The sequence below is a fragment of the Anguilla anguilla genome, chromosome 9 (genome assembly GCF_013347855.1).
Source record: "Anguilla anguilla isolate fAngAng1 chromosome 9, fAngAng1.pri, whole genome shotgun sequence".
In the NCBI taxonomy this organism is placed as follows: domain Eukaryota; kingdom Metazoa; phylum Chordata; class Actinopteri; order Anguilliformes; family Anguillidae; genus Anguilla; species Anguilla anguilla.
Window position 1 is genome coordinate 21,211,599 of NC_049209.1, and position 14,406 is coordinate 21,226,004.

General features: G+C 39.7%; 1 protein-coding gene across 10 annotated transcripts in view; it reads right to left on the bottom strand.

Annotated features, from left to right (window-relative positions):
* Window positions 1-11,752, bottom strand: part of ncam1a (neural cell adhesion molecule 1a) — a 240,504-nt gene extending 228,752 nt beyond the window's left edge. For 6 of the 10 annotated variants that reach the window (XM_035434864.1, XM_035434863.1, XM_035434862.1 and 3 more), the window contains exon 1: window positions 11,420-11,752. In XM_035434864.1, the coding sequence (XP_035290755.1) occupies window positions 11,420-11,471 (52 nt within the window). In that variant the 5' untranslated portion in view covers window positions 11,472-11,752. The remainder of the gene's footprint in view (window positions 1-11,419) is intronic. The other 4 variants (XM_035434865.1, XM_035434868.1, XM_035434866.1 and 1 more) reach the window with 4 other exon arrangements.
* Window positions 11,753-14,406: the final 2,654 nt, after the last annotated feature.

The following is a 14,406-nucleotide window of genomic DNA, read 5'->3' on the forward strand; positions in this document are numbered from 1 at the left end:
CAAACAAAACAATGCTGAAAAAAGCATCACGTCTGACAATACTCACAGTTTACAGGTGCTCGCTTTTTCGTTCTGCAGAGTCCCAAGTGTGGAATCCTCAGGACGGCAGTTGGACCACATTTGAAATAATCTGTATTTGCTTTAGAGAGTCATAATAGCCACCGTGTATGTGGATATTTCATAGATACAGGGCTGCCTCCATTCAATGTGCCCCACCTTAAGCCTAATTTCTACTTTGCTGCACAAGACTTTTGACAAATGTTGCTCGACAAAAACGAAGGTGTCGCACAACATTTATACTTTGGCAAAGGTCTGCGGGGAGGGTTCTGTTGTCTCCATGGTTACACGATGCAAGATTGCAAGATACAAGACTTGTGAAAACTTGGCAGAAACAATGAAATTGAGAATATAGAGAAAGAATTTTTAAATCTATTTTGTTAAAAAAAGAAAAATGACACGGACGAAATGAAATGCAATTTACTTGGCACCACAGTAGCGATACTGTATCACAGAAGAAAGTATTGCAATACTATGCTTTATTGATTGCCTCTGCTACAGGTAGTTCCCTCTGGCAGTCCAAACACACTGCACAACATAGTATGATAGTGTCTGCAACATAAAATTCTTCTAGGGGTCTGTGAGCATCACCTTGCTGAAAATACAACATTTTTGCTGAGCAGCACTTGTCGAAAGTAAGCATACATTAGCCTTAAGAAACATCCTTCATTGAGGTAAGCACCTTGTTTTTTAAAAACGAATAAAGCCCCATCTTTTGCCTCCTTCTCTTTCTTACACATTCTGAGAGCAAGCCAAATGAAAATTCAGTCACTGTGTACCACATATCTGTCTGACAGGTGACTGACTGACATTTAAAAGGTGTGTCTCTTCACGGAAGATGATACCTATCAACGATAGCTAGCAATTCCCCATCAGACTGCAGCCATCTCATTGTGAAAGGACTGGCTATTTGAAACATCCATCATCCACCATTTTGGTCCATTTAGCCCTTACAAACCCGCAGCTGATAAATACAGCTTCCAGAAACTACTACTGCAGTAAACGGCTTTATTTTCATAACAGCAGCTAAAACAATAAGAACTGACAATGGCACAGGCAAAATGTTTTCACTGTCATTAGCACAAAGCTGTTTGGACTTTAATCTAGGCTATATGCTCCTACCACTGAGGGACCCGCAGTGCCCCTAGTCCTTCCCCCAAGACACATCTTTCTCTCTCTCTCTCTCTGTCTATCTCTTATTGTCTTTGTCTCTCTTTTGCCCTCATTCCACAGATTAAGGGCAATGTCAGCGGGACATTTTCAAAGAGCTCTTCTTCAGCTGTTTTCAGTACTTAACCCCTATAAATCACACACTCCGCCATTTCAGACCAGAACACAGTGGCTTTCATCTTGAGACGTGTAAGAAAGCGTATTTTGCAAACCAATTCAACGTGTCCTTTAAATAACAAGAAAAAGAAGAATGTAATTTAATTCAGAAGGAAATATATACAGAGTTTTCCAATTATAGTCTGAAAGTCCATTCTACTTTCAAGTCTACAAGCCTTTTTCTTGCAGTATCAGAACGGCATGTATAAAACATTAGGGCACAACAAAGACAAGGCTATGTTTGAATGTGATTGGCCAGTAACTCTGAAAGTCATGGTGAATTTTACACCCTGCAAGAGCCTCAAAAGTGGCATTTAGCCAGTCAGATAAGAAGAAACACGTCAGCCTTTAAACCGACTGCACCTAAGGGAAGCTCGCCACACACACACACACACACACACACGAGTGAATGTCTGCTAATCAACAATTAACTCAACCAAGAAAAGGGGGTGAGCATCAGGCAGAAAGAAACCCCATGGCTGAGGGCTGCAGCTGGGCTATACGCACTTCCAGATGACACTGCTTTGCCTTAAGTAGATATTCTTTACCCTAGTTTCAAGATCTTTCCGGCTCTTCTTCAAAGCATCTATCCTCTGTACTTCCTGAACTAGTTGGTTCCAGGTTCCTCAGTTATCTGTGCTGCTCTTCTAACCAATGATGTTCTGACTTCAACCACCCGTCTTCATGAATATTCATGAGACAGAAAATCTGAAAACTCAAGAGCTTCAACAATGGCAGAGACAGAACGTTATAAATTCTGCATAATGTGCCGAATACATAATGTATCCGGGCAGAATGCAGAATATCTGTGAGCAGGAATAACAACAGATCAACACAGTCCTCATCACATTCTATCCAGTGATTTACTACAACAAAATTGTAAAACCACATTATGACAAAAACCATTTATGAACTGCCTGATTAGCAGCTAATAACTAATAAATAATTGATGTTTATCAACTATGGACAACTAATAAAGCTTTACACGTTATTTTTTCATTATATTTTGCCAAAACAGGAGTAAACAAGGACGCATACTACTTTATAAATTAATCATTAGTTTGAAAAATATCCCCTTTAATCATTCATTTTTACCAAGCTTGAAAAAAAATCTGGCGTACATCTCCATCCTTACTACACCCTTTTGTTGCTTATTCTGTCCAGGACAGCGCAGAAGAGACAGGATGACTGTATTGTGTCAAATGTACATCCAGATTAAAGCTACATGGAATCACCAGCAGACTGTCCCAACCACCACTCCAATCAGACATGTCCTGAAACAAATTTATAGAGGTTGGAATGAAAAATCTTACATGGAAGAAACGATGGCAGCTGATACTTTTTTAAGATTCGCCTGAGGCAGCCCAAATACTCAATACGCAACTTTTCTTGCGAATCGTCAAACAGCAGGCTCCATTTTTAGGAAATGGAATTTATTTGTGGCATTGCACAATATGTTCAAAAATCACGCATTCTGCTCCGTGCTTTAATGGAGCAGACTGCCATTAAAGTTTTCGACTTCCACAGGGTAAATTCAAGACCACATGGGGTAGCTCTTGAAAAGTATTATCAGCAGCCAGCTCTACAGCTACCATTTAAATTGCATATCTAATTGCAGCCTACAAATGTATTTATCTATACATCTGAAAAAGGTAAAGACAACACTTGAGTCACAGAGGCTACTGGGTGGCTCATCCTGTTAAGGCACTGTTCTAGTGGATGGCCTACATAAATAATCAAATGTACAGAAAACTTTGAAACAAATCTTAAAATTAAAATAAACAGAATAAAGTAAACAAAAATTGAGCTGCATTTGTTTTGCTTCTGGGCTGACTGATAACGATTGGAATCTACTTTGAAATGTTTTCAGGGTCTTCTCGACTTGCTCTTTTACTGCCGACATTTACAGATTGGGCACAGCTACATCTGAGAAGAAGTGATGTGAAGGAATGGAGTAATGTGGGGTTCTATAGTTACCATGTATCCCTGGTTCTTAAACACATAATAACAATGTATGTCCTTGCAGATAGAGCCAGCAACTGATTACACAATCTTTGTGGCTACTTGATATTTTATCAAGTACATATCAACTTCAAATTGAATTTAAATAAAACCATATTTTCAGATTGGCATTACTGTATTTCTATGGCCACATACAGAGGTTTAGAGTTTCATTTGGCACGGCCTTCCCAGCAGAGGCAAATTAGCATATATTTTTTTGTTTTTCCACAAACCATAACCACCACCAGGCGGAAAATGTGAGCACTCCATAATCCATAGCTCACTGTTAAATAGTGAGCGCACCCTTGCTGGGGTGACATGGGGTACTGCGTAGACTTTTTCCCCCAGAGTAATAGATAAAACAATAGACATGAGCTACATTAACAGCTAAATTTTGTTTCATTTTTAGCTAATTGCTTTCACAGCTTCACAACCCAGTCCCCCAGTAGAGCTAAACACAGCACCAGCTAATACCAGGGAATCTTTTAACATTGTCGGTCAGACCTAGCCAATAAACTTGCTTTTCTCTTGAGCAATGTTTTATTCTGACAGTTCATCACGGCTGACTATTAAGCACCCACACCCTTGCTCAAAAAGATATGGATGATCATGTATGTACTGTTTATACCACAATATAACCAAAAACCAACCCGCCACACACTTTCCAAACTTCGGTACAGTGGTTAACAAACAGACGACTGGGGTTGGTGTCCTGCTAGCGGCAGCGATCATAACTTGTCATTGTATTGTACGTGCATTTAGCCCTACCTATTCAGTTCTCATTCAAATGCAAATAGCCTACGAATACAAATATTTTTTTTGACTTGAAACAGACAGTGGTATTCTGTCACACCACTAATGACTAGGCTACATTGCCACTCCCTTGTTTTCTTGGCTAGGGGCTTTCTCTAGGGGGTAGGCTTCCTCAATTGCTTTTTTTTTTTCTTTTTTTGTCCATTATTTGTTCGTATTTTTTCATCATCTAATTAAGACAAATTAATAGCTTGCTAAAATTCTGGGATTGATTCATTTAGCCAATACAAAACAGTAGCCTACCTTTTAAGTGTAGTAAAAAAATGCATAGGTGTTTATATAAAACAAAAGTGTTGACTTAAGTGTCTTTAAATACCTTAAATGCCAGAAGAGAGACAGAAACATTTGCACTTGGGTATCAACACCTTCTGTCTATCGTCTAGCAGTGTGGGTGTGAAGAAACTCAGTAAACTGTCCTATATTTTAAGTCATTCTGTCACACATAGCCTTTATTATTGAGTTTATTTGAATAAAAATATTTGTAATTACACCCAGCTCCTGAAAAATGAAATGAAAATATTTTTATTAAGTTAATTAGCTGGCCGGTAGTAACTATCACTAATAAGTAACTAACAGCAAGTAGCAACTAATAAGTTCTTAGTTTTATGGCCATCTTTGGTTCATTTATGTTTTTGTTTTATTTTAGTTCCATATCAGGCTGCACTTCAGTGTCACTGGATTAACATTATTGACTAGTCACCCCAGTCCCCTCACCTCACTCCCTCCCTCTGTCAGCCAGCTCCTTTTTCATCCCACAATCGTGATGAAAGGAGGCATCAAACTTAACTTTGTATCACGTACAGAAGAGATTTCCGCACTCTAAAACAGCACCCATGCACTTAAATAATAATAAGTATATGCACATAATCAGCCAGTGGCATCAACGTTTTCATAGCTTTTCACCCATGCCATCTTCAATCATTCAACAGAGCTGTCCGTGAGCGGAGTGGCATTATCTAACTGCCATTATCAGGAAAGCACCACGGCGTGACGTCAACTACAATTTCTCTATAAACATCAACAGAGGATAATGGAAGCCCTCCTTAGCAGGAAAAATGAAAAATGCTGCCCCTACTGTTAGAATCCTGCAAGTATTTCCCTCTGGATGGCAAAGCGCTTGGGGTAGAAGTAATTGTGTGAAATGAAACCCAAGACCACTGTAAGATATTTAGGTAGCGTTTGATGGTGCTTGTGTTCCATTCTCAAACTTAAATTGCCCCCTCCTGCTCCCACCCTGCCCACTGGAGTTCAAATCAAGCTCTGCTGGAACTACAATGGCAATAGAATTTCAGTGATTGCGGGAAACATTGTCCTTGCATGACACCAATGTTCCGTCCTCACCAGAGTCAACAGGAAGGCCCAATCTCAGTAACAGCTCTCCTAGCTGGCAGGAAACATAACTAGCAGTACTTCCATCAGAATTATACAAATTGAGCCCAAGAGGTCATTTAAAGTAGAATGAATTTAATAGTGTACTTCAATGTGTCTTTTAATTATAGTTGATGTTTCAAAAAGAGCTTTAGAATTCAGTGAAACTTCTGGGGCAGTTCGTCCTTAACACAGATTTCAGAAAGTGTCCTGATATTCCTCGCTTATGCAATAGTCTTAATTTCATCTCTGTTTGAGCATATTTGTACATTTGCTTATCTTCTCCATGGTTATGAAAAATACCGCACAAGTGTTAAAATGAGTGCACCACTACAAACAACAGTTTCACCCATGCAAAACATCAAGCTATCATGGCATGCATTCAGCTATTTCACAAGTATATTCTGACTGTAATGGATGGTTGAGCATTTTATCCATTCCAACTATTTTGTCTATTTAAGAAACACACCACAGAAATATATAGGAACAACTGCAGGCTGAATTACTGGAAACACTGTGAGAGAAGTGCGTTTTCAAATCATGTTTTAGGAACTGGAACAACCTTCGATTGACGTTACGTAGCACATTTTAAGTAGTTGATAACTACTGAAATATGCCCCTCCCCTCCCCCCAAGTGGACATCCAAAAAAGGCTGGTCAAATTGGGTCCACCCAATTCAGCAGTGCAACAGTACAAGTATGCTGTTACAGTCGCTTACCACAAGTGAATTTCCAAGCCCCAAACATCAACTGACAATCTATAGGCTTCCAAAAATAAAATGCATGCTGCCATATGCTGCCCTCCCATGGGAAGGGGCTGTTTTTAAAATACAACAGGCACTGCGAGTACCCAAGGCACCTGCTACCAATGGGATGTGCACAGACACGGCTAATGAACTAGAGGGCTTTCTAAACCCCAGGATGAGCAAAGTGCCGTTGCTGGGGATTACATCATAGACTGATGAGTCACTCCCACTGTAGCTGTGAGGAGGTAACGACAATGAAGCACATGTCCATTATGCCCCTCCCCATCAGCTACATGCACACACACACACACACATACACGCACACACACACTGACCAATAGTAAGGGTTCGGCGCTAGGCACAACTGCCCCACCGTATACAGCCACCCCCAGCCCCTTCCCATTCAGATCCCCTCCACTTGAATGGAGAGAAAGCCATTCTTTCAGAGGAATGGAGGTAGGGGGTGGACGGGTGGATGGCCAAGTAGGACAGTGGGGGTCGCTTTTCAATGTAACAAACCCCAGTTCCCTCCTTTATTTTTTTCACAAGCACTCTGTGTATGGGAGGCCTTTGGGGGCTTCCACAATGCAAATCAACCGAGTTTCAATTCACACATTTATTAATATGCAAAGATGCCACATTGTTATCAAACAGCAAAGATGGAAAGAAATAGGCCTACAATTTAACAAAAAATAAAAAGAAACAACCAGACGGATATTTTTTGCCTACTCACTATACACTGCAGAAGTTATTTTCTGGAAATCAGGCTCTATCTAACCAATGTATTCATCTCAAATTACACAAGGCCTAACACAAATTCAGATCTGAGATTAAACAAATGAATCATTCTTCCAAATTTTTTACAAGGTATTTCACCAGAACTAGACATAACAAAGTTGCCTCTGTATAAAAAAAACTTAAAAATACAGAAATCTCAAAGTATCTTCCTAATTGAACCATATTCAGGATCACACATGGACATATAGGAGCAGGAAAATTATAAAGTAATTTTATGTTTTACTTATTTACTTTATTTCTTTTATTACTTATATTTGGTGTTTGACTTAACAGAAACAGTTTTAGTAAATCCAGGACTCTGTCCTGTCAAGCTTCAAAGGCAGTGGACTGAGCATAGGTCCACATCTATTAAGGGAAAAGGGCCTGCTGGTGCATCTTTTTTTTTTCAAAAACCTATTAAAAAACCACAGTCAGGGCAGAGAATTGAAGGAGAATCATTTCCCAGACAAAGCCGTCCCAGCTAGAAAGACATATAACAGAGAACCAGCCCTATCAATTATTATAACACAAAACAGCTTCAAAAGGGTAAAAAGAAAAAGAAAAATGTGTTTCATAAACCTTCAACTCCAACCATCTCTGAAAATTCCGTTAAATCAAACCTCTAGCCTTTACCTAAAACATTTCCCAGACCTCAAAGTCTGCCAGTAGTAAGTTTTCAGACTTCACTGAAGTGTTTGTTTTTATGTAGACTAATCTTTGTGCTGAAGTCTAACTCAAATGTGCAGTCCCAGCATTAAATGAATGTAAGTATCACTTTAAATCCTGCTTCCTGAACTGGGAGAAAGTTTGTAGGAGCCAACAGCTGGATATTTTATTCATCTCATTTCCAAGCAAAGGACTTGTAACCTTATAATTTTCTCTTGTTAGGTCTTTACAATTTCCCCTTCTTAAAAATAGGCCATTTACTTTTCACTCTGGCTTTGAACTTCCCGCAGAAGCTTAAGCCCCAGATGTTATCCATCCTGGATTTGTTTGTTTTCACCCCAAATGTTGACTACTCTTAAACCCCTTTTCTGTCGTGGAGACCAATGCTAAACTGCATACTCGACACTTAAAAACAACGTTTAACTAACCCCAATGTCTAACCAACCCCGGCCTCTTAACATTCTTCTTTGTCCAGTATACATAAGACGTGGCTTTTTGCTCAACTGTGTTTACTTAACCACATCGAGCTTCCTGTACATTCCCCTTAATGTTCTCCAAAAAAAAACAATAAAAACAACGTAAAAACGTAAAAAAAAAATCCTATCAAGAAATATGTAGCGCGCAGCGCCTGGAATCCTGTGAATGTGACGCCAGTGGAACAGCGGTCCTGCATTTGTCTGTCACTCAGGCGCCTAATGTCAAGTGCATGGCCGAGCAGCTGCATCACGACATTACAGTGCGTGTCAGCGCAGAAAAACGCAGCACTGCCGACTCCATATTCTGCCACGCTCCACATTCTGCCACGCTCCACTGTAACAAATCTCAGATGCACATCTTCGATGCATCTGTCAATGGACAGAGAAACAAACCTACACCTGCTTAAAATTAATCACCCTGTGACATAGCCGTTGTCTATGGCTACGTGTTAAAATTGGGTATGAAAAAATGACAAAACAAGCAGACTCAATCCACTCCTTAAGAATCAAACAATCGTTACATATGCTACATTTTTAGCTACCCAGTTAGAGAATGATGGATGCTTTTGAGAAACAATAATATTTGACGATGATGCTTAAATTATACATAATGCGATTAAATGAAACCGAGCGTTCACTCGCGATGTTGTGCTGAAATAAACACTAAACTGAATTCGACCTACTCCACGACATTTGGTTGGTTCCCTGGTACCGGTCTGTCAGTTTGAGATTAATTGTAGCAGGTGTGGACCGTCGGATATAGCTGCAATCGGTCGAGAACAATATCGTCTATGTTCAACAAACGGATCAAAGTCTTCCTCTGGGGATAAATACATGCCTGTTTTCGAACTGTTTTGTAAGAAACTAGTCAGTCTTCCAATGTAAATGTCTCATATTTGCAAATAATTTTCTGAAAGGAGGCCATGCTCAATTCAGAGCAGCAATTCCTTCGGGATGGTTAGCATTCAATTATCAATAGCAGAAACCAGAAATAAATGGATCGAAATAGATTCGCCGTAAACAATTCGTTAAAAATGTTTTTTTTTTTTTTTAAAGACGACACGTTACTATTAGCAATGTTCTTCAAGAGAATCTTTAAATAATTTACGGTGTTTCCTTTCCCCATCTCAGACTTTACTGGATCTCACAATGTATACCGATTGTTTAACTGGAATGGATAATTTGGCATCGTGTTATAGTCACGGGGTTTTTTTATCTGTATTTGTTAACTTCGCCTTGTCTCACAATGCATTTGATTACAACCTTGTGAAATTTCTACTCGAGAAATATGATCTGCGCATAGGCAAAGCAGATTGGTTTAAATCAAGAAACCAAATTTTACAGTCGAAAACCTGCTCTCGTAACTACTACTAGTACTACATATTGCTATAAAAAAAACTATAACAGCTACTTTTGATTTAACCTACGTGTTTTGACAACAGAGAGCAGACAGATCCGTCCCTGGTCGGAATAAAACTAACGGTTTATTCCCGCCCAAGCCCCCTGCACTCTGATTGGATGGAATTATATTCACCTTGTGTACAGCTAGGAACATTCCATCTCTGTATCTCGTAGCCAGCTATTAACTTCTAATGCTTCATTGCTCATATTTTCATATATTTGCAGTAGTGCATTTGTGTTCATTTAAAAAATAACAATGTGTTAAACTGACCACCGTTGTGCCCATGAATAAATAGCTGGAGCTATACTTTATGTTTCTCCCCAGCTCGCAAGCAAACGTTACGCAGCAGGCTGATATCCTTCAAAACCCCTGTCTGGCTAGTCGGCTCTAATGAGTAAAAATTTTAGCCTACGAGATGACCAATCAATCAATGACCAAAATGTCCAAAGCACCACCACAGAAATAGATTCGACGTTAATGAGCTCATACGCGCAACTAATGTTAACCTACAGTTTTTTCACAAAACTCAGTAATTTACATAGCACTAGCACACATCATTATACTGTAACAATAGGTAGCTATAGCTCCTACCGTGCATGCACAACCAGCTAAATGGGTGGTAGCAAGCCGTTACTTAGCTACGGTAACTACCCCTTTCCATACAGTGACTAGCTAGTCGAGTACCGTAGTCTAGTTGGTAAGACTCACGTGAGGTCGCGTGATCATACAAATATATCAAAATAATAGCAACCATTTTTGAAAATGATGATGCTAGAAATGCTTTTTCGATTTAAACTGCAAGAAAACTCTTGAAACGAGTTTTCATGCGCGCCGAAGCGTCGAGATGAGTGCAAAAAGAACCAGCGCAACCAAGCTGCTTAGTCTATATTGAACTAGGTGAATCAGTTTATGTCGAGCTCAATGCCATATGATATTTCGCACTATGATGGAGCTAGCTTGGTGAAATAGGTTGCAAGCGTCTGGTAGCTATTAATCTGACCTGTTCCAAGATTATGAAACTTCAACCGTATTTCTATATCCTCCCATTAATATCTAGCAAACTGACCGGCTACCTGCTCTGCAAATTGATGCCAAGTGTATTTAGGATATGTAATGCATCTACTGTTAATAATGACCAGTGGTGCTTTTTCAGTAACTCCTGCAAACACCCATTGTTAAAACTCATTCTAACGAAACATCAGTTCGACTCTGGGGGGGGAAAAAATCCTTGTTTTTGTCAAGCACGGTCTTTGTCACACTGTCTAACCAACTGATGCAAGCCAAAGGAGATGGGGCTGCGCTTCAAGCACAAAGCTCCCTTGCTAGTTAGCTAACTGAACTTAGTGTATTTCTTGTAACAATACGCCAAACAAAACAAATGTAAACGATTAACAAACTCTTCGGGTGATAATGTGGCATCGTTTGCACACCACGGGGATGTTCACGTCGCAAAAAGGTACCTTGTGAGCTTTATGACTAAGAAAGGCGAAGCACGCAAGCTACGAAGGGATATACAAATTCAGCTAAAGTAGCAAACGTTTCCACGCGGATCACAGAAACATTCAGAAGGGACAGCTCCCGTTTGAATAAACTAAAAGAGAACCATTGATAGCTAGCTACAACGCAACGTGGTTCGTAGAATTCAAGGATGCTTTCCAATACTCGTGAAGATTTTACAACAACGACCATTAAGAATAATCTTGCGCCTTTTAAGTCATTCATATATTCATTAAAACTACCTGGCTAGCAGAGTACAACTGTTTTTTTAAACGTTAAATCCAATCTTACCTGCAGTGCCAACGAAAAGCAATGCCCAGACGAGATCCCTGGTTTGAAGCATTGCAATCTCTTACAAAGGTATGTTCCTCGAAGAATTCTGTGAGTGCTTTTGGTAGCTGAGTCTTTTCTTCGGTTTTTCTCAATATATATATTATATATTTTTAAGAAATGCTCCTTAGCCGCTCTCGGGGTACGCTCGGAGGCTGCTCAGAGAATGAGTGACAAGAAGCAGCCGTAGCACACACAACACGAATTAATCCGCCTTGGCGAAATCACACGCGCAGGATACACCTCAACAAACTAGTGCGTTGAGCGCGTTCTCTCTCTCTCTGTCTCTCTCTCGCTCTCTCTCTCTCACGCACACACTGCAGCTAACGTCGACCACGATGCTGCTGCTGTTGCTCCTCCCAAACAGTATATGTGCGCTTGGAAAATGTAGACAAGGATTTTAGCACGAATTCGGATTAGGACTGACGTGGGCACTCATATTTTGCGCCCTGAAAAGAAAAGACGTTTCATAAAAATGACCCGTAGTTGCGTTCTCGTGAGAGACAATGTGAATTTCCAATTGAAATGAAACGACCTGCATATTACAAAAAGTAGACTGAGCATTAATAATAGTAATTCAGCATCCGTGCACTGATGCATATGGAGTGTAGACTTTCTTTATGTATTAAAAATGCTTGTCTGTATTCGTGTAAGTAGGCTATGCGTATATATTTTGGAATTGTCACCTTATTTTTTCTTTATTCAATAAATTGGAATGCCCAGTTGATGATGTAAACTGTGCTCTTATAGTTATATCCTCTCAATTATGTAGGCAGAAAATTAAGTACATTTAAAAACATTTAACATTTAAAATTTCTTTTCACTCTACAGGCCACCAACTAAGCTGTACAGCCGAACTTTTGCAACTGAAGTCTCTCAGAGGAGTCCACTGATGTGCAATAACATGGGAAACACCTAACTGTCGAAAACCCTCCATACCTGGTTTATGCTATGGATAACGCCATGTCCGGCAGGATTGCTTCCACAGTTGGCAGTGGCATAATCAAGATTTGGACTGTGGGGTTCATCAATGAACCAAGTTCTTTGTGTCACCAGGCAAAGGGTGCAATGTTTTCCAATAATTATATTTTCATTTACAGTTACAGTTACTTTTGCATAATTTTTTACTTATCCTTGTTGGAAATTAGTTTAGTTTTTATCATTAACAACATAAAGCAAGGTTGTCTGAATCAATGAATGTTTTTGGTTTTTTAAATATATTCCTATTGGAGCAGACCAACAGAAATCTGATGTCTTTCTGTAATTATGGTTCCTAAAATCTAATATCAGAGAGGGAAATGGAAACAGGAAATCAAGGTACTGTCGGAGCATTGTGGCATTCAGCCCTGTACCAGTAGAGTCTGATCTGTTTGACTATGTAGATTACTGTCTCTCCATCATGTATTCAGTTTGGAAATTTACAAATTTAGTGAAGCAAATAGCTTTATACAGAGAAACTTGTTCTTTACATACATTCCATTGAGAGAGCTGATTTGTGTTTTGTTTTTGTTTTTTACTGAATTCAGGCTAGTACTAACCACTAACTACAACTAACCACTACTCTATTTTGCCACCTCTATCCTAATGTCTAGATTAGCTGAACAAACCTTCACTCTTTCTCCCTTCCTACCTGTTTTGCAAGAGTGTACTTTTCCTTGAAGCTTGTTAAATGTGCAGATCCATTCTGTGGGTGGCACAGGCTGGAGGGCATTCCATGTTTTAAAGGGGCCAATATGCTTCCATCATCTGGTCTGGACACTTCACCATCCTAATTAATAAGTTGCTTCCCAGGAAACTAGGGCAGCACGCTGGGCACAACTGACAACATGGTACAACTCAACTCAGCGCTGAGGATTGACAAGACCCCAAAGACCAGTAGAGGCAAGTTTTTTAAAAGTTTATGCCAAGGAAGGGCCATTGAGTTAACACTGTCTATATAGATGAAAAAAGAGCTCCTTCAGACTTTCATGAAAATATTGCTGAGGGTGCAATATAGTGCAGCTTGGGTAGCATGTGAACATTAACTGCAGAAGGTGTTGTCACCCTGTAGAGCCTGAATAGAATGCCTAATTGTATCAGTTGTCCAGCAATTTGGGTGGGTAAGACTGCGCTGCAAAACCCACAGTATATATCCCCAGTTTTGCCAGTACGATGGATAATAAGACTGACACCACTCCATCAGTTGAAGATGTTTCTTCTGAAGAAAAAGAGATTGGAGTTCACAAGAGTGAACAAGCACATGAGTGTTCAGTGTAGAAAGTGTTTTCATCCCAAGGGGCCTGAATGAATATGAAGTTGGTTCCTTTGGCTGGGGACCTTATTTTTCATGTTGTTATTCAGTGTAGACAATGAGTGCTGTGGTTGGAAACCAGCAGTAGCCCTGCCCAATTTACAGTGGTGTTGGTAACCTGGGTAATAAGACTCATGCCTTTAAGTCATCCGAGTTTGTTGCAGGAGTTTAGATGGAGAAAATGCAGCATGTGGTTCAGAAGCATCTAGTAAGAATTTGAATCACAATACCTCTAGAAGTGATCTCAACACCTTCAGCTTGCATAGACATGCTATTGATTACCTTTGGAGGAGAGATAGATCATTTTCTCAATGAGGTAGTCATTTCTCCTGCTATGCAGTGTAGATTGTCAGGGCAGTAGCTCAAAGCCCACAGGAAACACTTCCCCCATTACATATATTCTGCAGGTCTGAGTCAATGACACTGAAGTACCTGAGTCTCACCTAACATGTAATTGACTGATAGGGCTTAGCAGCTGAGCTAAATTCTTTGAGGAAACAGAAGCTAATGCTTCTGTAACAGAAAAGTAGCATTTAAATGTGGGCAGAATAAAAGAACATCCCGGAAAAAAGGGGTTTGATAATGTCATTGACATTTTTGTAATCTAAATGAATGTGTTCATATGTTCAGAGCTGAAAATCAAAATGTTATTTTTGTT